The 22679-nt window shown below is 48.0% G+C and overlaps 1 protein-coding gene across 3 annotated transcripts in view; it reads right to left on the bottom strand.

Moving 5' to 3' along the window:
- The window catches only part of GRIP2 (glutamate receptor interacting protein 2), a 240834-nt gene extending 218507 nt beyond the window's left edge, over positions 1-22327 (bottom strand). For 2 of the 3 annotated variants that reach the window (XM_062636970.1, XM_062637007.1), the window contains exon 1: positions 22161-22327. In XM_062636970.1, coding sequence (XP_062492954.1) covers positions 22161-22215 — 55 coding nt within the window. In that variant the 5' untranslated portion in view covers positions 22216-22327. The remainder of the gene's footprint in view (positions 1-22160) is intronic. The other variant, XM_062636999.1, reaches the window with a different exon arrangement.
- Positions 22328-22679: the final 352 nt, after the last annotated feature.

Raw genomic sequence — 22679 nt, forward strand, 5'->3', positions numbered from 1 at the left:
ATGGGGAAAAGAGAGCAGGATGCTACAGGCTGCTTTCCCATCTCGCCCTCTCTTATCACTCGCAGCCACAGAAATTCACGTTAACACAGGATCTTTGCTCCCTTGAATAGCAAAGCTCCTTGCTGGAGATCAAAAGCAGCCTTTGGGGTATGGGATCTGGCTGTTGCAGGGAAGATTAAAATCATTACAGACCACTGCCTCCAGTCTGAGGCTGAGAACAAGGAAGAGTAACATGCTTCAAAGCGACAGCCCATATTCACAATGACTGACCTCATAAGAAACAAGAAGTTTTCAACACCTGGAAATAAGTAACATGACAGCAAAACCCTCCCTCAGTGAGCCTGTATAAGCTCATGCTGAACACGAGCATCCTTCATGAGGTACCTTGCTAATGCCCTACACATCCCACATCCCTACAGATGCTTTTCATGGGATGACTCTGGATGCCATGGGCAGCAGGGAACCTTTTTTCCTGTGGGCTTGTCTTTCATTTGGCACGTTCTTATTCATCCAGGGCAGTGAGAACCCAGCACCAGTCCCATGGGGCTGTTGGCACAAGGCCACACAAGCACAGCAGTGGAAGGGAGCCAATGGGGCTGTGTCACAAGGGAAGGACTTTACTGTAAATGCAGAGCATGGCCCAACACAAAGCCCTGCTCTGGGACAAGGATCAGAGGCAGAGATTGTAAACTGCGAGCAAACTCCTTTTAGGGGCTAATGGGAACACGAGATGGGATTTCCTGAACACCCTCAGGGCTTGTCTTCCTATAAGAGCTGCTTGTGTTTAATTACAATCAGTTACATTAGCTACATCAGTCGATTTAATTAAATTGCAAGGACACTCATAAGTTGATTTAACTCCGTCTCAAATGGATTTAGCAAAAAAAAAAGTTGCCAAGAAACTAAATCAACATCAACCAAGATTAAATCAACTCGAGAGCATCCACACAGGGTTTTGCAGCAATTTAGCAAAAAACAATTTGAAGACCCATTTTAAATGAAGCCGAGGAACTCGGGCACAGGCAAAGAGGAACTTTGGGGATGGAAGCAAAATGTCCAGCATTTTGGGAGCCTTAAGCAGACTTGAGCTGTGAGAAAAGCTCCCTCCTTCTCCATATCCTAGAGTTGGCACAATTATTTATGTTTGGAGCGACCATCACCTACTGGTCCATATGAGATGCCCAGCAAGATTACCCAATGGCATAACAAGATCGGCCATTCCACACATCACCCACGGTGAGATGTCACGCTTCACACCCCAAAAGCCCGATCTGGTAAAGTCAATCTCTCAGGAAATGCTGGCAAGAGGAGCAGACTGCTGCAATTTCCCTCCTACAGCATCACCCTGGGGTCACGCTCACCAAAGCATCCTGAGAGAGCAATGGGGGCAGCCAGCCCAGGACCCAGGCAGCACCAGTATCCTTTCTCCATGGGCCTTACACATGGCATTTCCCCAGGGAGCTCGATTTCTCCATGCTCTCCTTGTGCAGTCAAGCATTAAATATCAGTGGCCATCCTACCTCTTTCCCAAGGGGCTCATTTCATTGTTTAAGCGATCCTCCAGCACACGATGTAAGGAGTTGTCAGCAGCACAGCTAATACAGTCATCATCCGAGAGCCAACAGCCCTGCTCTACACAGCTATTTATAGGTTAAATAATCTCCGACAGGATGCAGAGGTGGTGAGGGGCTGAGATCTGCACACAAACAACATACACCCAAGATCCCGAGATGAGGAAAATGAATGATTAACAGTGACACAACCCACAAGGGACGCAAGGAAGAGTTTGCTCCAGTCTCCAGCAGGAGACACCAAGCAGAAATGGAAGATTGCTCCCTGTACAGCTAGGCCATGGTGAGGTTGGGAAGCACCAGGCATGACTTCCCCTGCAAAGCTGCTGTCCCTTCAGCAAGCTCTGTTACTGGTAGCGTTTCCCTGGAACACTTGGCTTGCACTTCCCCCAGCAGCTGACACTGGCTGTAAGTGAATGCTCTGGGGATGCATTCTCTTCCAGTCCTGCTTCCTCCAAGCCCAGTGAGGTTTTTGCTGTTGGCTCAGAGCAACAGTAAAACCCAACTGCAAGCCCAAAGGCATCCCTTCCCCTGTCCCCCCAGTGCCTATTAATGCCTTGAGGAGGGCTTCTGCAGCACGGGACTAGAGAACAAGAAACACATAGAGCCACAGAATGGTTTGAGTTGAAAGGGACCTTAAATATCGTTCTCTGACTTATAAATGATGATGATTTTACAAGCTTATTACAGATTTACTAGAAAACCAAAACAACTCCTGAAAATTCATCTTGATTTGCTTTTTCCATATGTTTTATTTCTGGACATGCTAGAGGACACCTTCCATTAGACCAAGTTGCTCAAAGTCCATTCAACCTGGCCTTGACATCATTAAAAGCCAGGATCAACCCATTGCACCAAGCACAGAGAAGAGCAAGCCAGCCCACCCCAGGGCTGTGTGCAGGTACTGGCACTGCACATGCTGAACCCAGGCTCTGGGCACTGTCCCATGGCATTACCTACCCCTCACACCAAGCTGGACACATCCACCAGTGAGCCACATGCTGTGAAACACCATAGCCCAGTCCTTTTGTAACTCCACAGGATTTAGGAGCAGGGCTAAATTAGACAACACAGCTCCAGAGCACCTGGGACTCTGATGATGGCATCTGTCTACATGAGGACACTGTGAGCTTTGTTAGAGCCCCTGATGAAGCAAACATCATGGCCCTCCTGCCACCAACACACCTGACCTGCTCAATTCCTACTGAGCACACCGGAGCAGCTGGGTACAACAGCATTTGTTTCTCCTCATCAATAGGTCCATTTGCAGATAGATTCCATGAAGAGATCCTAACATGAACAAATCTACTATCCTTAGAGACTCAGAGTACAACCAAGAGAACAAGAAAGGTCCCATCTGCCTTCCAGCAAATCCCATGCAATGAGCTCCCGAACCCTCTAACCTCCTCTCTTCACACAGACTTCACTGGGATGTAAAGACCACAGAAATGTATTCATTCTGCATTTCAAAGTGGATTAAAGCCATGGGTTACAAGCTAAAAATGAAAACCCCCCACACAAAGCACACCACAGCACACCCTGCTTAGTGCTCAGACACACATTTACAACACGAAGGAGATCACACCATTACTGCACACCGTGGTATCGGGTCAGGCCCTGGCACAGCCCCAACTCAGCCAAGCACCGCCTGGGATGAGCATCCCGGTAAACTGCTCTTGCAAAGCCAGGGCTGCCAGAGCAAAGGGAAGAGGCTCTGTAGGCACAGCAGGCTCAGCAAGGTGGATGCACAACATCCGAAACACTGGCCTGTGGTTACCTGGCTAAATACCAAGCAATTTGGACTTGAAAACCCTCCCTGCTATCTCATTCCCCTAATCAGCTTTTATTACAAAGGAAAAGCCAATCTCAGCTTTCACGAGGGAACAGAGGTGACAAAGAAGAGGAATAAGTGACACAGAGGTGGTTGCTTACCAGGCATCACTTCTGACCTCCTGCTGACAAGATCAGCTATACAGCAGCATTTAATCCCATATAGGAGCACAGAGGGACACTCCAGCTTGGTTTGGGGGCATGTTTCTCGCTTAGGCAAGGTCCTCGCCTCATCACACCTTGCCTGCCCTTCTCATTTAAAAGCAGAGTCACATTTAGCAATGGGGGAGCTCAGTAAAGCACATGGGCTTTTGTGAATGAAGAACAATAGGAAATGATGACAAGCACTGGAGCCACCAGCACACAGACTGCTTTCTCCACTGTGCCAATAGACTTGGATCAATACATTTACTGCCACAAACAAACTAAATACAATACTGGAATGAGCTAAAGCAAAACTCAGTGCAATGGCATCCTGCCTGCATCCACTAGTGCGGGAGATACATTTGCCTGGGGAAAATGTACACTGCATAACATTGACACATGCCAGACCTGTACAGCCAGAGTGTCATTTACAGCTTCCACTAGGTGCTAAACACTGGGACTTCCACAGCTGAGACTTGTGAGCATGAACATAAGGGAAGTTCTTAGAGGGGAAAAAAAAGGTTATAACACAAGATAGAGCCAAGAGAAACAACCTTTGATCCCCCAGTCTCCTTGAGACGCTGCCACCCAGCTGCCCTTGGAGAGGGCTGGCTCATCTTCCATCCAGGAGGTGCAGATCAATGCACAGGAATAGCTCTGATCAATTGCCAAGAGGAATGTAAGGGGACAATGGCTGCTCAACAGCTGCACACACATCACTTGCAGCTGCTGCCAAACCTCTGAAAGACCCACGAGGGACGGCACTAATCAATTTTTACTTCTAATTAAACTGATGCCTGCAGTCTGCTGGAGGAAACATGGGCAGGAGGGACTGCCCTAAAGGAAGATCTTTATTTACACCATAGAGTTGGTCACTTGAGTAGAACAACAAACATGAGGCAATCTGTCAGTTATCACCCCAACTTGGGACACCCAATCTCCTCCTCATTCATTTCTTCCTGCCCTCAGCCACCTTCACAGGCTTTGTGCTCTGACAGTGAGGACTCGATAAGCAAGGTTAGGATTTAACAGAGTGACTGATCACAGTGATCCACTGAAGAACAACTCAACCTTCACTTCATTGAGGCAGGAGGGAATGGAACTGGAGGTTCAAAGTCAGCAAAGTTGCTTCCTGTGCAGGGACAGTCACCTTCTCTGGATGTCTTCACCTGCCTCATTAGAACACCCCTAAGTCTTAAGAGAGGGTTTGGGCCCGTTTATTACACCCATTGCTTACTACCAGAGCTGGAGTCTGTAGTGTTGGTGTCTCCACCTCAAGTAGTCACCCCAGCCCCTCTGTACAGCCAAAGGGAGAAGGAGACGGGCATCGCATGGCTGCACCAGGTATCTGGAGTGGGGCAAAAGGAGATAAACCACCGATTTACCTTCTGCAGTGATGAAGGGGGGCAGACAGGCAAAGCTGGGCAAACAAAGCCCATCCTACAGCATCTTCATTTGGTGCTTGCCAACAGGGAGAGCCTCCAACCATCTGCTTAAAATGAAGTGTTGGGGAAAGAAGTAAAAAACGGAGCTTGAGAAGTAAATGTTGCTGATAGTGAATGAAAACTGCCAGTGCTGTAGCTACATGTGTCTGATAAGCTGAAGTTTTCTGGGGTGTGTGATGCCTCAAAGCCTTGCACAAGAAAGCCAAAGATGGGAAGTGTTATCAGAGGACTGGAGCCCAGCATACAAGCTCAGGCTGTCCAATGCTGCCCAACAGTCAGATACAAGGACAACAACAAGGGTACATGAGAGCAAGGCCAAGGCAGTCCTGAGCAATGAAGAAATGCCACAGCTGGGTAGCACCACGTGAGGGGGTCAACAATCCTCACACATTCCCATCTCCTTGTCTCCGACCTGAACTATAGCTGTATTTCTCAACGCTGGCTTCAGAATTTTACAGCTCTCATCTAGGCAAGGAAGCAGGAATTCATGGTCCATTTTGGAGGACAGAATAAGCATCACCACTTTCACAAAGCTAAACTTCATCAAGCTGTAACACAGATTTCCAGAAGGTACTCTACCATCTTTCCAACCCAAACCAGCAGCTTGCATCTAAACTCTTGTGTACCTTCCTGCATTCCTCACAGCTGTTGCCTCTTCAACTCAAAGCCTTCATGCTCTTGAGGAAGCTAGATGGCCTCTTCTTTCTGGTCTTAGTGTCCCATCAGGGTTTCGGGACACTGATGAAGACAACATAAGGGCTTAGCAGACAAGAAGCCATAACAACGAGCAAACTGCCCTGAAGAGGCCCATGACAACGTTGAGAATCATGTGAGTTAAGACACTTCAGCATCCCCAGCATCAAGAGCAGAAGCCAGGTAAGCTCTCAGGTCTATTATGGGCTGCATAAGTGCACAGCGAGATAATCTGGCTGACAGATTGCTCAAGTTGCAGTGGCCATGGACAGGCAAAGACCTGACCCATGCAGCGGGGGCTGCTTTGTAACAACGGCTTCTCCAATGCTCACCACAGAGAGATGACATGCTACTGCAATGGGCTAGATAAGGAGATTCTGTGGACAGGGAGGATTGAAACAAGTTAGACCAAGGTGGCATCTTGGATCCCAAGATCCATTTGGAACTCCAAGTCAAGAGAGACACTGCACTGCTCAGTCTCGTAAGCCAATTCAAAACAGCCTCAAACTGTCATTCCCTCTCTCTACACCCACGTTACTACCAGACATAAGCAGTTTGCTGCAGATAAACTCTCACAGTGGGGAAAGACTACTTCAAAGTTTTTTTGGTGCTCAAACCTTGTTCCAGTCCTCCCCCCAAACCAGTGCCGAGAGCTACACGAGCTGTTAGCTGCTTGCAAGGGTTTATTTTGAGTTTTGCAGTTTATTTCAGTACTCAGGTGCAGGCTGCTCCGTTTTCCATGCAGTGATTTGTGCTGCTGGAAGCTGTTTCCGCTGCAGAGGCAGCACTTGGGAGTAGTTTGGAGGTGCTTCACTATTCTGTTTCTTCTTGTTTAAGGAGGGATTTCTGGTGCTTTGCTTGATACAGCCTACACATATAAAGTAAAATGACTATTTCAAAAGGCTCCCTGCTGTAGGGGTTCAGGATGGAGTTGGGGCCCACAGAACAAATGCAGCTACCTGACCTCACATCCCTTCACTGGGTTCAGCTTCAAGTTCCTCTTAGCTGAAGAGTAATGCACTTGCAAGAGCTCTCAGCTCTCACCAGCAATCTTTCTCCTCCAGATGCCATGGGATTGCCATCACAATTCACTGACAATGGCATTTTGCCTTATGCAACCTTTGGTCCTTGGCAAGAGGATCAGCACCATCTCTCCTGCTCATCTCCTTCCCTGTGGCTTCTTCCCCTTCTCCAGCACTGGTGTTTATCCCTCTCACATAAAGTTTACAACACTCAGGCAAGCGCCCTCATTCCCATAGGAATCCCACCGTGAGGTTTCCAGTAACAACTCCTCCTGCAGGCTGGGAAAACGCAGGACATCTCATAGCCCAACATGCAGCTGCAGTTTGAGCAGCATTTGTATGCAGAGAAATATGTAAGAGCAAAGGCATTTCAGTGTGTGCAGTGTGTTAAAACAGAGATAGGTTTATGCTTGCTATATCCCTTGGGATAAAGACTGAGATGACATCCCACACACAGGCATTACAGTGACCACACCAGCACTGCACCATTGCAATAAAGAACACCTACGCTACTTCCAGAAGAGCTTTAATGTGAACAGTTTATACCCCACTATCAGTTATGGAGAGACAGAAAAGCAGCAGCCAGGGATGAAGGGACAGACCTGCTCAGATCTGCATCTCATTTGCAAGATTACAGCCTGAATAACACTTACATCTAGAATACTTATGCCAGAAGACAAAACTAGAAGTTCCTTGTTCCATGTCACAGAGCTTTGTATTCCATGGGATTTACAAAAGGAGAAACTCAATGTCCATAGGATGCTGGGCAAGCCCTCATCTTGCCCTCCCAGGATCACCATTTCCCCTGCCCTGCTTCAGCTCCACACACAACCACAAGCTCTCAAAGCTAATTTGAGAGCCTGTAACATTCAGGCAAATGAAATTCGAGAGAAAAGGGGGGTTTCCAACATTGGGAACAGCTGATGAAGCAGACAGGCTCTCCTAGCTGGAGCTGCTTCTTGCAGAAGCTGGAATACTGCTGCATAATGGGTGTTAGGGGTGAAATGAGGGAGAAATTGGAGAGGCACTTGCAGAAATACCCAGGAAGCTTTAAACACCGAGAAGGTCAAGCCTTGTATATCTGGACACGCATCTCTCAGAGCAGCTTTATAGGGAACTGGGGAGGAGAAATAGATGCTCACTGCCAATCATGATGAACATGATAGAATCATCGAATAGTTAGGGTTGGAAAGGACCTTAAGATCATCCAGTTCCAACCCCCCTGCCATGGGCAGGGACACCTCACACTAAACCACGGCACCCAAGGCTCTGTCCAACCTGGCCTTGAACACCACCAGGGATGGAGCATTCACAACTTCCCTGGGCAACCCATTCCAGTGCCTCACCACCCTTACAGTGAAGAACTTCTTCCTCATATCCAGTCTAAACTTCCCCTGTTTCAGTTTGAACCTGTTACTCCTTGTCCTATCACTACATTCCCTAATGAAGAATCCCTGTCCAGCATCCCTACAGGCCCCCTATGATGGCAGAGCACCCTCTGCTCTCCTGCTCCTCTTGCCGCAGGGATGGCAATGCAACAAAGAGCAAGGTACACTGCACTGTTTTTACTATTCCACTGCTCTTCATCTAATCACAGTGCAGCCAATAAGTTTGCCCCCGGTGACAGTAAGACTACCCATACATCAGCCACCGCAGACAAGGAGACAATCTTTCATTCAAGTGAATGAAAACCGTTTCTCCTAGAGCTGGTGTCTGCAGGCAAGGTTTTAACACAAGCATCCACACATAGGGAGGGAAGAAGCCACAAAACACCATTCATCCCCACAAACACACACCACTCTTTCCTACTTCCAACCATGGAATGTTTAGAGGCTTCAGAAAACCCATCCTCATGGACTTGAATTACTGTTAAGGTAAGCATTTCTTCAGTGCATCTGGTTTTGTACCAACCACATGCAGCAGTGACTGCATCCTCCTGGGAAGAACCTTCTTCATCTTAGTAAAAAGCCACACGCAAAAGAATCTTTGCTTTCTTTTGGTGATTTAGAAAGATGCTGAAAACCAAGTTCCTCACACAGAAATGCATTTAAAGGCACTGTTTGACACCGTCACGCAGCAGAACCATACACAGTAGCAAGATTCAGGATTAAGTTTTTTCCTGACGAGGCAAATTGATTTAAGGGACCCATTTGCCCTTTTCCCCCATCACCCCAGATAGGGCTATGGAACTAGTAAAGCCTTGTAAGACAGTTCCACTTTGAAAACAGCAGCAAGAGAAACAACAGCCAAGCCAAGAGGAAAAATGCCAAGTTGCTCCCCCAGACTGTTCAGCTTCCAGGTTCTGGTAACTCCTTGGTTCCTGTGGGACTGGAAACACTGGAAAGACACTCAGAAGGGATGCCACAAGAGGGAAGATAACTCGAGTCTAAACTAAAAACTTTAAAAGAGAAATTCAGTTTCAAGACAAATCACTGGAGAAATACAACCTCAAGAAGTCTCTTCACTCGATGGGTGCATTGCCAAGCAGCACAAAAGTGCTTTCTCCCTTCACCTTCCTTTCTTCTAAGTGAACACCAGGGAGAAGGCAACAAGCCCTAATCCATACAAAGACCTTCAAGCTGTTTGACCAACAACAGATCATGATGCAAGGAAGCCCAAGTACAGTTTTCTATTACTGTCCATCTTCCCATAGCTCCTCTTCCCTAATGGTTCAAAAGAGGTTAAAGAAATTACCATTAGAACAAGCTCATGCTGAGGAAGAACATTTCTGGTTATTTATAATCCCAGTTTTGCTCCTAGTGATTGGCCAGCATTGAATATACCCGTTATCTGAGCACCTCCACAGCAGAGCTTCATAAAAACACTGAAAGATAACAATCGTAAAGGTCCAAAAACATGACTTACAGACCCATAACGGGAGGATTAAGCCTCCAATTCACCTGCAAAAGAAAAGCTATAAATTAGAAGAAATACAAGCTCCAGAAGAAAACCTCTGCGCTGGATTGCACTTCATACACCCTGAATAAATTTCCATTGTAGACAGCAGCAGACCCGTTTACTTACTTCCCTGAAAAATAGATGCCACAGCATTGCTCTGTCTAGGGCCTGCTACGTTATCTCTTTGCATACCTTGCTGGACAACAAGAAAAATGTAATTAAAACCAACTCCCAGGGCCAGGGTGTAAACTAGGATTCACCCCACAGGCTTTTTGCTAAGAGCACAGGTAGCCACTTAGCAGGATATGGTGGCAAACAAACACAAGGATCCAGATTCCTTGGGATCATTTAGCTGAACCCTATTTAAAATCCCCTTCTCGCTCTGCACATGAACTTTCAAAGCCAAAGGCTACAAAACTCCACGGCTCGTGGAGCAAATGGGTTGCCTTGAAACGCAGATCATTTTGAATCAACTCAGCAGTTCAAACTGCCGGGGTATGGGGAGAAAAAGTCATTATTTCATGGTGATCAGAGGTGTCTGAGGTGCTTCAGAGAGCACAGAGATGGGAACAATCCCTGGAGACCTTACAATCCAGTTAACTTAATTAACCATGTTATTTCCCTAGTTCCTGGTAGCTCCTTAAATCAATGAACTAAGGCTTAATAGCAAAGTACATAACCGGGACTTTCATTGATCAGATGAGCACACGCCACCAACTGAACTCCCCCAAAGTCACAGCTTGGCATAAAACCTATAAGAGATACTTCAGGAGCAGATTCCCACTTTATTATCCCAAAGCCTCGTGTGGGTACCAGAGACAGGAAAGAAGCGATCAAGAGGCAGGGGCTGAAATCTTAATAACAAGGGAGCAAATAAGCATGGGCTCCACATTAATTTATGTTACAAGAAGCAAAAAAATCATTATGGTTTTACCCAGTTTTAAAGCCAGAGTTTTAGGTTTGTTCCTCACTTCCCACAGGGAAGGATCCCGGGGTATCTCACACATCAATAAGGGAGCCAGACCTGCAGTCATTCATTTCTCCACATCCTCTCTACACCTCCTGCGGCTACCCTAAAGCCCAGAACAAGCAAGCAGCTCCTCAGCCCAGGCAAGGAGGAGCAGAGAGGGCAGGTACAAGGCCCGCCAAGAAGAAAAGCTGCAGGGCATTTGCCTGCAAGGTAATTCAGATGCACGGCCGTAAGCTCTGCATCAAGTTTGCATGGCCTCAGTGCTGAGGCTCACCAAACTTGCTCTGAGCCTTCCTTGAGCTGCTCTCCTTGTTTTACTTGATTCAGCTGCAGCAGCAACTTCTCCAACTGACCAGGTCCAGCGGTGGGACCGGTGAGGCGCTGGCACAGGGTGCCCAGAGAAGCTGTGGCTGCCCCATCCCTGGCAGTGTTCAAGGCCAGGTTGGACACAGGGGCTTGGAGCAAGCTGCTCTAGTGGAAGGGGTCCATTCAGGGGTTGGAACTGGATGAGCTTTAAGGTCCCTTCCAACCCAAACCGCTCCATGATTCTGCGATCTCTGTATAGTACAATCATAATTTTAGATGGGAATTTGTAATGAGCAGCTGCTCTACAAAGAGCGAGATATTTATGACCAACACAACGCCAACAGTGCAGAGAAACACTGCCCTTGAGAAGCAGAGGCACAGGATGTGACGGAGGGGAACACCAGCACAGGATAGCAAACAATGAAACACAGATCTGACACTGAAGACCCCACAGGTCCAAACTTACCCATGATCAGTTACAGAAATCCACACACAGAGCTGGACTAAACCAGTAACATGCCCATATAACAATTGTAACTGTGTTACTATAGCCGGGCTAATAAAGATCAGACTCTTAGAGTTTCCATTCCACTCACAAGAAGTTGTTGGCTTTTTATATATAACATGTACTGCTTCTTCACCCATGAACAAAACACACAGCGAGTGCAACAGCAGTGACACACAGTACAGAGCAACAGCAGGAACGAGGAAAATCCCTTATTCCCTTTCACCAGCTCTTGTCCAGGATGATCTATTACCAGCTCCTGACCACCCCCAGGAGGTTGTTCATTTCTGAATAGGTCAGTGGCTCATCACTTTAACTCACTTCCCTCCGCTGAAAATCAATGAGCTCCTGAAACAGTATTAGCTGGGTTGACTGATGGTTTAATGTCTCACTTACAGGGAAAGTAGACCCCAGAGGTCACTTCCAAGGCCAGGTCACCACAACCAGCCAGGAAGATGGACTTATTGGTTGGAAGCAACCACTCATGGGAAGAGAGCACCTTTCCACAAAGGAGTTCTTGGCTATTGGGCAGATCCGTGTCTATCTTCTCCTGCAGTGAAAGGGGAGCATCAGACACTAGAAGAGAGCCACACTAATAAGTCCACCCAAGCAAAGCATGATCCAACAAGCCACCTCCATTCTCTTGCTTACTTGGCTGCATAAACAAGTTTTCATATTCCCCCTACCTATCCCCAAACTGTTTTTTTCTGCTCTACTTCAAGATCCTATGGGTGAAAAATGGGAAATACCTCCAAAAAAAAAAAAAAGAGAAATCTCTTCAAAGAACTCTGCCCTTTTTGTCACATAAACATTCCCCAAAATGCCATCAGCAATGCTCCCCTCTCACAGCACAGATCAAAGCTTTTGTGTGATAAGGTCTGTTTCACCTCCAGCTTGCAACCCTGACTAATGCGCTGTGTCAAAGCTGTTTAAGAGTTTAATAGCTTGCCAGTGGCTAACCAAGGCAGGTTAGAGACAGGCTGAGGAGGTGACAGGTAGGTGGGAAACGGGACTCTCACACCAACTGTCACATCAGCTCAGAGCAGGGGTTCAGCACAGGAAATCTGCCAGGCTCCAGCAGGAAACTCTGTGCAAGGAAAACCACAGATGGGGAAGGAGCTCCCAATCAGCTGCAGTCCTGGGACAACAGTTGGACTCCATGATCTTGATGGTCTTCTCCAACCTCGTGGGTTCTGGGATTCTATGCAGTAGGTTCTGCAGTGGGGCACGGATGAGTTTGCAAAGCTGGGGGCTGTCACAACTCCAGGCTGTTTTCTTGGCTTTCACTTACTTGGTGTTGAGGTACAACAGGTCAAACGCTGGATTACCTCACCGCATGGGACACAGCTAATAACGGTGCTACACAATTGTACTCAAGGGCGATGGAAAGCCTCTCCAGCCAATTCATCCCAGCACTGAATTCAGGTTAAAAACATGCACATATTCATATACAGAGGGAATTCCTCAGCTGTTCTGAAACACTGCAGAGGCAGCCACCACCATCTGCCCCTCGAATGCAAGGGCTGCTTTGTCAGTGATTTTCCTTGACACCCCACTTAAAGGATCTCCCACAAAGAGTGTTGACAACATGCCCATTACACCAAGACCCGAGCCCAAGGGATCTCTCTGGAGCATAACTCAACCCTGCTCTCCCTGCATTTCTGGATCCCTGGATTTCTCTAAGGAGCTCCCAGCTGCAGAGGGAGTGAACAGTGAAACAAGCCCCCTTGCTCCACACTCCTCCTGCTCCCATCCCTTGCTCCAATCTCTGCGCCGAAACCAAGCACCAAGTTTGCAGCTCACAATTAAACACCATGGCGTGATTTTGCAGGAGAGAAAAGCAGCACGGAGGAATGGCACCCTGAGGACTTTAAGCTCACTAGATAAGGCAATGAAGGGTAGTTGAGAATCTGTGTCTCATTGCCCTGCTGGGAAGCCCTGGAGAGGAGCAGCTGCTTCAAGCAAGTCAGAGAAGCAGATGGGTGACAGAGAATGGTGCACCCTGGCCAAAAGCTACATTCCCTCTTAATTATTAAGAGACAGAAATTGGAGTGCATTCATTGCAGCACTGCCTGTCACTGAATTACCCCCGGGCAGCACAGGACCCTTGGCAAGGGGCAGCCCCAGAGGGCAGGGGTAGTGCTGGCTGCCAGAACAGCACGGGGTTCATCATGAAGCAAGCCTGGCTCTATGAGCTGGAGGCACAACCCATCCCTGGGCAAGGACACATCCCAGCCAGCAAGCCCTAGAGACGCTGAGCATCACAGCCTGGTTTGCAAGTCTTTTGCTTTCTGATCCCCAGTATGCTTACCAACAAGCCCCTGTGTAAGCACAGTGAAGGAATCATGTTAAAGTAGGACCTGATATGCCAAAAAAGCCAATTACAATGGCGATTCCAAGAGAGCCCAACCCAAAAGCTATCCCTATATATGGCCAAACACCCCTGGCAGGCTGTGCGTGGAGGAAAAGCAGAATAAATACAATTAGAGCAGCAAGACAGCTCAGCTTTGTGTTCTGTTGGAGATGCAGTCTCCAAAGGCTGAGGAAGCAGCATGACTGACTAGGGCAAACTGAGGTTCCTCAAAGGCAGGTTGCCTGGCTGAGCAGCCAGACCCGGGCTGACAGGAACGCTGCTAACAGCGCCTCATTTGTTAGAGGATTATCACTTGATGTAAGGGATGGAAACTAGATTAGATAGCTGCTAAACTTGCAACACATTACTGGAGAAGGACATTTTTACCCACTTAAACAAGATTTTGGCTCTTCCAGCTGTGTGCTGCAATGGATGCACAATCCTGCACCAAAAGGGCATTTTCTCCTACATTTTGGTCACTTTTCCAAGTATTTGGCACAATTCCGAGTGTGAAGGTGTTAAGCAGAGAAAGAAAGGCACGAAGTTACACTCAGTAACTGCACTTTCAGATCTATTTTGATCTGAACATCAAAACCTTTTAAAGCTCATTCGTTATCCATGTTCTGCAGATGCGAAGACCGGGACACACACAGAGGTTTGCAGACTGATGTTCTGAGCTCAGAACTCCTCAGTGCCATTCATTTCAACCCAGAAAATGCCCCACCACTGAGAAACTAAATGATGATTTATTCTGCTCAAAGCCTTGCACTTGGTCAGGAACAGAGCCCAGCACAGGACCACAATGCCTGTGGCTTAATCCCCAGTACTCACTAATTCAGCACCAGCCACACTGGAATTGCTGTCATTACCCCGGACTACAACCTGACCTGCTGGCGAACACAGCAGTTGTTTGATGCCATGAGGTACTACTACACAAGATGCTCGGATGGGATGTAAAGGACAAAGCCAATGAAACCTGCTGGAGTAGCAAAATATGACCAGTAAATGAGAGCACACCCACTGATGGAGCATGAGGATCTCATCTGAACACATGCCATGGGATTTGCAGCATTCCTGAACTTGGCTTTCGTTTGAAACCACCTAGAGGTAGCGCTCCAGCCTCCAGCCCCATGCAAGCACCCTACCTGCAGCTACCTCCCATCCCACTGAGAAGGAACCTCCACAACTTGGGGCTTCTGTGTTAAAGACCAATTTAAGCCAGTTCTCCAAAAGCTGTTTGCAAATGTTATTCATAAAAAGGCAAGAACACCAAGTTACTTCTTTAATCCTCATTCTCTCTCCAGCAATTGTATTGATCTCTGCAGTGCACAGTTAAAGCAACTCCTGTCTTTCATCTCCTGCAATGCTGCACTTTTCCTGGGACTGAGCATTAGCTTTAAGCTTTGTTTCCCCACTCCCTCTTACTGGTCTAGAAAAACTTCCTTATTTAAGGAAATAACCTCATGCAATTTAAGCAGCTTCAGCCATTGACAGGAATAAGGAGACAAACGAGAGCTTTGACAGCTGCAGTGACAATGACCGTGACCACATCACCTCTGGGTATTGAGGTACAGAAGAAGCAAGGAGCTGTTCATTATGTCCAGATCCTACACAGGACGTGTGCAGGTCAACCACATACCAGCTCTGGGCAGCAGTGCCCTTCACTAAGCACACACCCAAGCTGCTCTTCTCCTGGGACCCAAAAGGATGCATCCCACAGATCTACCTGGCCTCCCATCACAACAGAGAGGTTCATGAGGAGTTTGTTTTGTGGACACGACAGCACATAAAATAAGGAGATTGACTGCTCCCCAGTCCAAGATTAAAGTCAGCAAAAGAACATTTAATCTAGAAACAAAATAGTCATTCCCAGTAGTGGCCTCTGTTCAGGATTAACACATAGCCCCAAGACAAGCCGCTATGAATATTTACTAACTCATCTCTGAGCTCTTTGCTAAATTCATCCCGTTGACAGCCCCAGGGAACTTCACAGCTTCCAGTAGCCAAAAGCAATGGATCTGGGCCAGATGGCTGTAATGAGGGAGCCCCCATTCCTGGAATCATCATCATTTCCTGGAGCACACATGGAAGAGACTGAACCTGCATCAGGAAAGCACATGGGTACCACATAAGAAAAGAGTGAGTTGGCATCATTGATTTCTGCAAACCTGTCACACTCCCTGACCATTTGCCTTAGTCCTCATTTCTTCCTCATTTGTTTGCATCTTATTTGTTGCTAAATCTTCAAGGCTTCTGCTGGAAAGGGATGCAAATGAAGACAAGCCCTCTGCCCCCACAACATCAAGTCTACGCACTGCTCCTGAGCAACTGCTCTTATCAAACTGGGACCAAAGACAAGACAGGGGCCCTCTGTGCCCAGACAGTGTAGGATCACCTGAACTTTGCCCAAAGAACAGAGACAAAAAGGCTTCACTGTTATTACTACTACTTTTAAATGGAAGCATGAGATGAAAAATAGAGGCCAATTTCAGCTCCATCCCCCAGGACTCAAGTGAGACCTCTCAAGCTTGATACAATACTTGACTCTAGTAGCAGCTCCCCTCTTGGGTTGTAGGAGGCAATACTGCAATGTGAGCCAGGACCTTTATTTCTCTGCACAGATGAATGAAGTGTCACCAAGCTGATGAGCAGCATCACATGTGCAAGAAAAGGTGACAACATCTATAAGCCAAATAAATACTCAGAATAGGCTCTGACTCCAGCAACAAAGCAGCAGCCAAGGCTAATGTAACTGCTAAAACAGAAGCTCGGTAATGCCTTGTTCACAGTGAGAAATAAAGTTGTTCAGTGAAAAAGTGTGTTACTTCATAGAAAACTCAAAGAATGTAGAACTGAATTTATTCTGCAGCCTCAGCAAGAGGTTTCTACTCATCAAGACACAGCAGTTTAGCTGGCAGGGTCACCAACACCTCTGCTTAGAGCCACAGGTAAGATACAGATCTAACCACCTCGTAACACAGAGCATTTCCTTGACCTCAAACAGCACACGGGAGCCGCCTTCTCCTTAGATGCAGAACAGTTTTAATGCAAAATATCTGAAGCTGTCATAGGAAAACACATTGAATTGAAGTGATTTCCCAGCGGAAAGCAGCTCTCCCAGTGCTATCAGTGGAATCAGCAAATTTTGCTGGAGCCAGAAATCAGTTCTGGCTCCAAACCGAAAGCCAGTACTTACTAGATGCCAAGTTCATCTGACATTAATGAGGGGAAGTCACTAACAGGAAAAAACACCCCAATTGTAAAATATATTTGATTGAGTTATCTGAATTCCTTCATCTTCTAAAGATGAAAAGAGGGGGGGAGAAAGTGGAGAACTGGAAGTGGCAATTTTAACCACAACCTCATATAGAGGACATGCCCGGGTGCAGAGCCCCCCTTTGGCTATCCACCCAGGAAGGGTCCAGCTGTGGGTACCACTGAGCAGCTCCCCCATGCTTGTGTCTGCTTAGAAGAGACAAACAGCAATTCATCCACCTCTTAACTTAAAGACCTCAGTTTACCCTGAGCAATCTTCATCTCAGTGCAAGCCAGAGAACCAACAGGCCTCTGGGTCAGCAGCTGCCATCACAGCTCAAGACTGGAACACTTTCAAAGACCGCATCCATTCCCTGGGAATTACCCATGTGCTTTTCCACTATGCTTGGCATGAGCCCATGGCAGCACCAACAGGTTTGGAGAACAACAAGCATGGCCTGAATCCAGCCAGATCTGGCAACTCCTACTCTGGAATTCTCCTGGCTATGACAATTCATGGCTTCCATCAAGGCCTTCTGCTTCCTGAAAGGTTCCCACCACACCTCCCAGCCTTGGCACCTCCAAAGGGAGGACATGCCAAACCACCGCAGCTGATGCATTTGCTCCACACTGAGCAGCATCACACAATGCTGCTAATAAAAACCCCTTTGCAAAAAGCCCTACAGAGTGCTTGAACAAGAGAAAGAGGAACTCCATGATGTCTGTACAGTTCATACGGCCAAATTCTGTGAACACAGGATCACGTTCAGGTTGTACCATCTGGCAGACCACTTCAAAAACCAAACCAAGGCTCAAACTCTGTCTTTAATCGAATTCCGGTGAGGCTTTACAATCATTTCACTGTGGCTCCATCATCCCCAAGTTGTGCAGGACTTCTCAATCAAAGCTAAGGTTCAGGATTGCCAGATTCAGGATCAAAAGCAGCAGCCCAAACCCAGCACAGCATGACGGCGTGACAGGCAGCGAGGAGAGGAGCAGGCAAGCAGAGTGCTCAGCGCCGCTATTACTCCCTCACTCAATGGGTACCAAATCCACATCAGCATATTAATGAACGAAAAAGACCCCATCAAAGTCTAGCAGGATTTGCTCTGGCTGTCCCATCAGTCTGATGAACGAACATTATCCCTTAAGCATTACCACCACAGCCTTCAAGCAATCCTAATTCCCCGGCACACTTCAGTGGAGGGTCAGAACCTCTATCTTTACATTTTGTTTAAAAGCAGTGGCCTGGATAATGAATATTACCAACAAACAGCAGCCCATAAATTCCTCGGAGCCACGGGTGCAAGTCTTCACCCCAACAAAGCTTGGATGCAGCATAAAGTCAGAGTCGCAACAAGCAGGCATATATTAATACACTGCATTCAGCAGACAGACATAACAGCCCTTCAACACAGAGCAGTTCAATTGCACACTACTTAGCTGACAGCTATCCAGTTGAATTTCCTTACTGAAAATTAAGTGCCAGTACAATAGATCATGTCACTGTAGGTTTGGACAAAAGGACTCTAAGACAACGTATTAAAACTGAATAGACTCAACCTGGCTCTGAAAGATGGTCCTGGGACAACTCGATAAATACAAAAGCCTATTTTCAGTCCTTTCCGAGGAACTGAATGATGCCTGATGTGGCCATCGCAAGAGCAAACACTTCATTTTAAGCAGCAGAATGGTTCAACTGATTAAGATACGCACACCACATGGCTTGCAAGGTCAAAATATTTATGGGAAATGAACAAAAGATAATTTGCATCCTTTTTAACAGTTACTGCATTTTGGTTATTCCACCGTCACAAACACGGAACTCGCCAAAGGACGTTCCGTATTTCTGCTAATCACACAAACCCAGCACATATTCCATCTTACTGGGATGTTTCTCCTAAATGTGCGTGATTAAGTAAAGAAGAATCCCATTGCCACCCATAATCATAGTTTCACAGCGATGGAGCAGAACGCCCTGGTTCACTGTTGTGAGGCCAGAATAAGGAGCTGATGTTTATAGCCCAGCTGTCACAAACCCTCTCAAGACAAACTGAGGCCATATTTTTACTTCCCCATCCTAAAGGATTCCAATAGCTCCGCCAAACCCATGAAAAACCTCCCCCTGTAAAGCCCCCCCAGTGTGCCACCCCTGGCAAATGGCACCAGCACCAAGACAAGGGAGATCTTGCAATGGGTTTCACTTTGCTGCCCTCATCCTGCACCAGGAAGGATTTTCTCATCTCCACACACCACAGGACACCTCTGCCCACAGCTGCACAGCAGCGAAATGCCCCTATAATGCTCCTACAGCTGTTTCCAAGGTAACCAGCACGGAGCCATATACAGGGGAAGGAAGCAAACAGCAGCAATGCAACGCTGCAATACTGTCACTTTTTGGAGCAGGTCTGAGTTCCCCCTTTCCATCTACCCCATGACTCATGCAAGGGGTTAGTAACTCTCCTCATATTTTGTAATCCCATCAGTCTTTCTTCAGATTTGGGGTTGTTTGGGGCTTTTTTTAATAAAGCATCATATTGGAGTTTTAAGGCGAGAGTCATTTTCTGGTTTGACTGAAGGAAAATCATGTGGGGGAGGAGTGGGAATTATATCAACTACCTAAATTTACACTCAAACTCTGTATTCCCTCCCAGGAGAAGCAGGAAAACATCTCAGGTTTAGCAAAGGGTGTCTGCCCACTGCTGTGACCCGTGTTATACAAGTCATCTGCATCTATATTTCCCCTACTCAGTCTGCAGATACAGTTCATCCTTTCTGGGCATCCAGTTTCTACATCCACTCAGCCGTGCCAAAATCCCCAGAGACTTTCCCACTTGCCCACGTACATTCGTGCTCCCAAAGCAGAAATGAGTCTTTGCTTCCTTGGCTATCAAAAGCCTCAGCAGTCATACTTGAGCACAGTTCATGTGTATCTTGCATTTCCCCGTGTGACTTACCATTGCTGACCTTTTGAATACCAGCTGTGATTTATAAAGCTCCCAATCCAGCACTGAATGGCTGCAGATTACAAGAGATGCTCATCACATTAATATTCAGTAACCAAAATACACCACTCTTCCAATCACAACTGTGTTCCTGCTGAACACCAGCATTTTCCCTTTGGAAACAGAGTGGTCCTCAGAGGAAGTTAAAGTGTTGATGGGCCACAGCACACCTCAGGGAGAAGCTGCACAGACAGATACCTGAAACAAAGCCTACCACATCTGCAGAGCCATGGAGATGCCAACAAGGGAGACGTAACTTGTTTTGAACACGGAAACCCAGGAGTCAGTATTTCTCCATAGACTGGTTGGAGATTGGTCTGCAAAATCAAGATCTGATCAGAACCCTGCAGAGATTTCCTGATGGTGTTATACACAACACGATGTGAAGCATCTAACATCCAGTTAAGCCCTGCACCCTACCTGTTAACACTGCAGTGCTACAAAAACCTCAGCAAACACCTCCTCTGCTACCCCTGCAGAGTTCTATGCTGTAATACAGCCACCAAACCAGTTGCCTTGGGGAAAGGGGAAAGAAGTTACCTACAAACTCAGCACATTCTTTAGCAGGCATATACCTCCTCCTCTACACAGCACAGCAGCTCAAGCCTGCAAGGTTTATTCCTCCAGATAAACCACCCTGTGATTAACGGTAACTTCCAAAGACCAACTACTCTTGAGCCACCCATGGCAATAAATGCTATGTCACCAGCATAAATGCACTTGAAGAGATGCACACCAGTCAGAGGCTCACTGCAGTGCTGGGACTGAAGTCAGAGGGAGGGAAGATACGGAGGAAAGGCATTACGTAGACCCAAGAGACAAGAGGCAGTACGTACATATGAAGTCACAGATAAAGCAACCTGGCAAGCACACCACCCCAGCACAGCTGCACATCAAGTCCTTGCTGCTCTAAGTGTTTTATAATACCTCCAAAGCCATCCCTGGTCCAGCAGTGCATGTGCATCCCTGTCAGCTGCAGCGTTACAGAGCACTGCACCACAAAAAAACGACAGGTCTTACTCTGTCGGACAGGGGACTGATTTACTCTTCTACAGTACAACAGCTCTATCTCAGGTGGCTGGAGTGGATGCCATGGTCCCCCAGGGGTCCAACATCAGAAATACACAGTGGGAGCAAGGAACCAGCATCAGACTCAGCAGCTTAACGACTGTCCTGCCACCCAACAGCACTATTTCTCTCCGTGCCCATTAACCAGCAGGACCAGAACCCCTCCCCGGTTTTTGCATTACTCACACCAAATAACGGCACACCGTGCGGAACGTCTATTAGCAGCACCTAGTCTAGAGGCAGCCAGGGGAAGGGAGACATAGGAAACACCTGTGTTAACCACTTGCACCACAGCAGCTGAGGTTAATTAAGACTCACATTCCTGATTATTTCTGCTCACCCCAAATCATCTCCTTCACCTGCGCCTTAGGAGAGCACATGAGAACTGAGCTTTGTTTCGGAGACAAACTTTCCCCCCCTTCGCCTATAGACCAGAACCGGAGCGCAGGGTTCAAGCCTCCCTTAAGCTGTGCCACCTCGTGGCTGCCTTGTCCCGACTTCCCCGAGCTGCAGGTCCAGCGTTTATTTAACATCACACTCCTGAGCATGTAAACAAAATCATTCACAGCAGAAGCGGCACAATGGGAATCGGATTACGGCGAGGCGACAAATCCTCCGGGAAATTCACAAACCCTTTAATCCCGAATTGGAGTTGGGGAAAAATGACCAGGTGAGAACAGCAGCAGCCTCCCAAAGTTAGAGCCCAGATGCTGGAAGCCCCTCTTGGTAGGACCCCGCAGCCACCCCTCGGGTTGGTCCCCACTACTTAGGGGGGGAAATAGATAAAGGGGAAAAATAAAAGGAAAACAATAAATGAAAAGGAAAAGCAAAGACCAAGCCAACCAGGGGGGTGGAAGGACAGATTTGCTGCAGCAAAGTTTACCAGCACGAAGAGCATCCCCTCATTCATCCCCTTCATCCGCGGAGCTCCAGGCTAGCGGATTGCCCCCTTCCCCCCCCCCCAAAAAAAAAAAAACAAAGAAGAAAAGGCGAGGTCGGGGTAAAGAGGGCAAACCCGAGCACCCCCAGCCCTGCTCCAACCCTCATCAGCACCATCGGGAGCATCCTCCTCATCCTCCCCCCGGCCGTGCTCACCGTCCTCCTGCATCCGCTGCAGGCACAGGGCGAGGCTCTTCCTCCAGCCCGGCATCGCGGCGGGGGCAGCTCCTGCTGCTGCTGCCGCCCCCCGCCCGCCCGGGGCAGCGACGCGGCTCCAGCGGCCCGGGGGGCCCGGCGGGAGCGGCGGTGCCGAGCGCGGCCGGGCTCCCGCCTCTTTATTGCCGGGCGGGGCCGGGAGGGGGGGGAGCGGCGCTGCCCAACCCCGCCTGCGCACGGCCCGGGGGCAGCGCCCGCCCCGCCGGCCGAGGGGGGGAACATAGACCTATATATATATATATACATATAGCTATATGTTGTATATTCTCCCCAATGGGGTCTGCTCACACACACCCGCACCGCGGGCCCCAGATCTACAGCTGCTGATGGGCAAACGCACACCCGGGAAAGGTGCGGAAACCACGCTATTCCCAACCTACATCCCCCTGCCCGCTCCAGCCTGGCGCCTCAGCCCAGCGCCGAGCACAGGTGTGCTCACTGAGCAGCGCAATCAGCCTC

The sequence above is a fragment of the Pezoporus occidentalis genome, unplaced genomic scaffold, assembly GCF_034315485.1.
Source record: "Pezoporus occidentalis ecotype Australia unplaced genomic scaffold, CSIRO_AGI_Poc_V1 ctg114, whole genome shotgun sequence".
Lineage (NCBI taxonomy): Eukaryota > Metazoa > Chordata > Aves > Psittaciformes > Psittacidae > Pezoporus > Pezoporus occidentalis.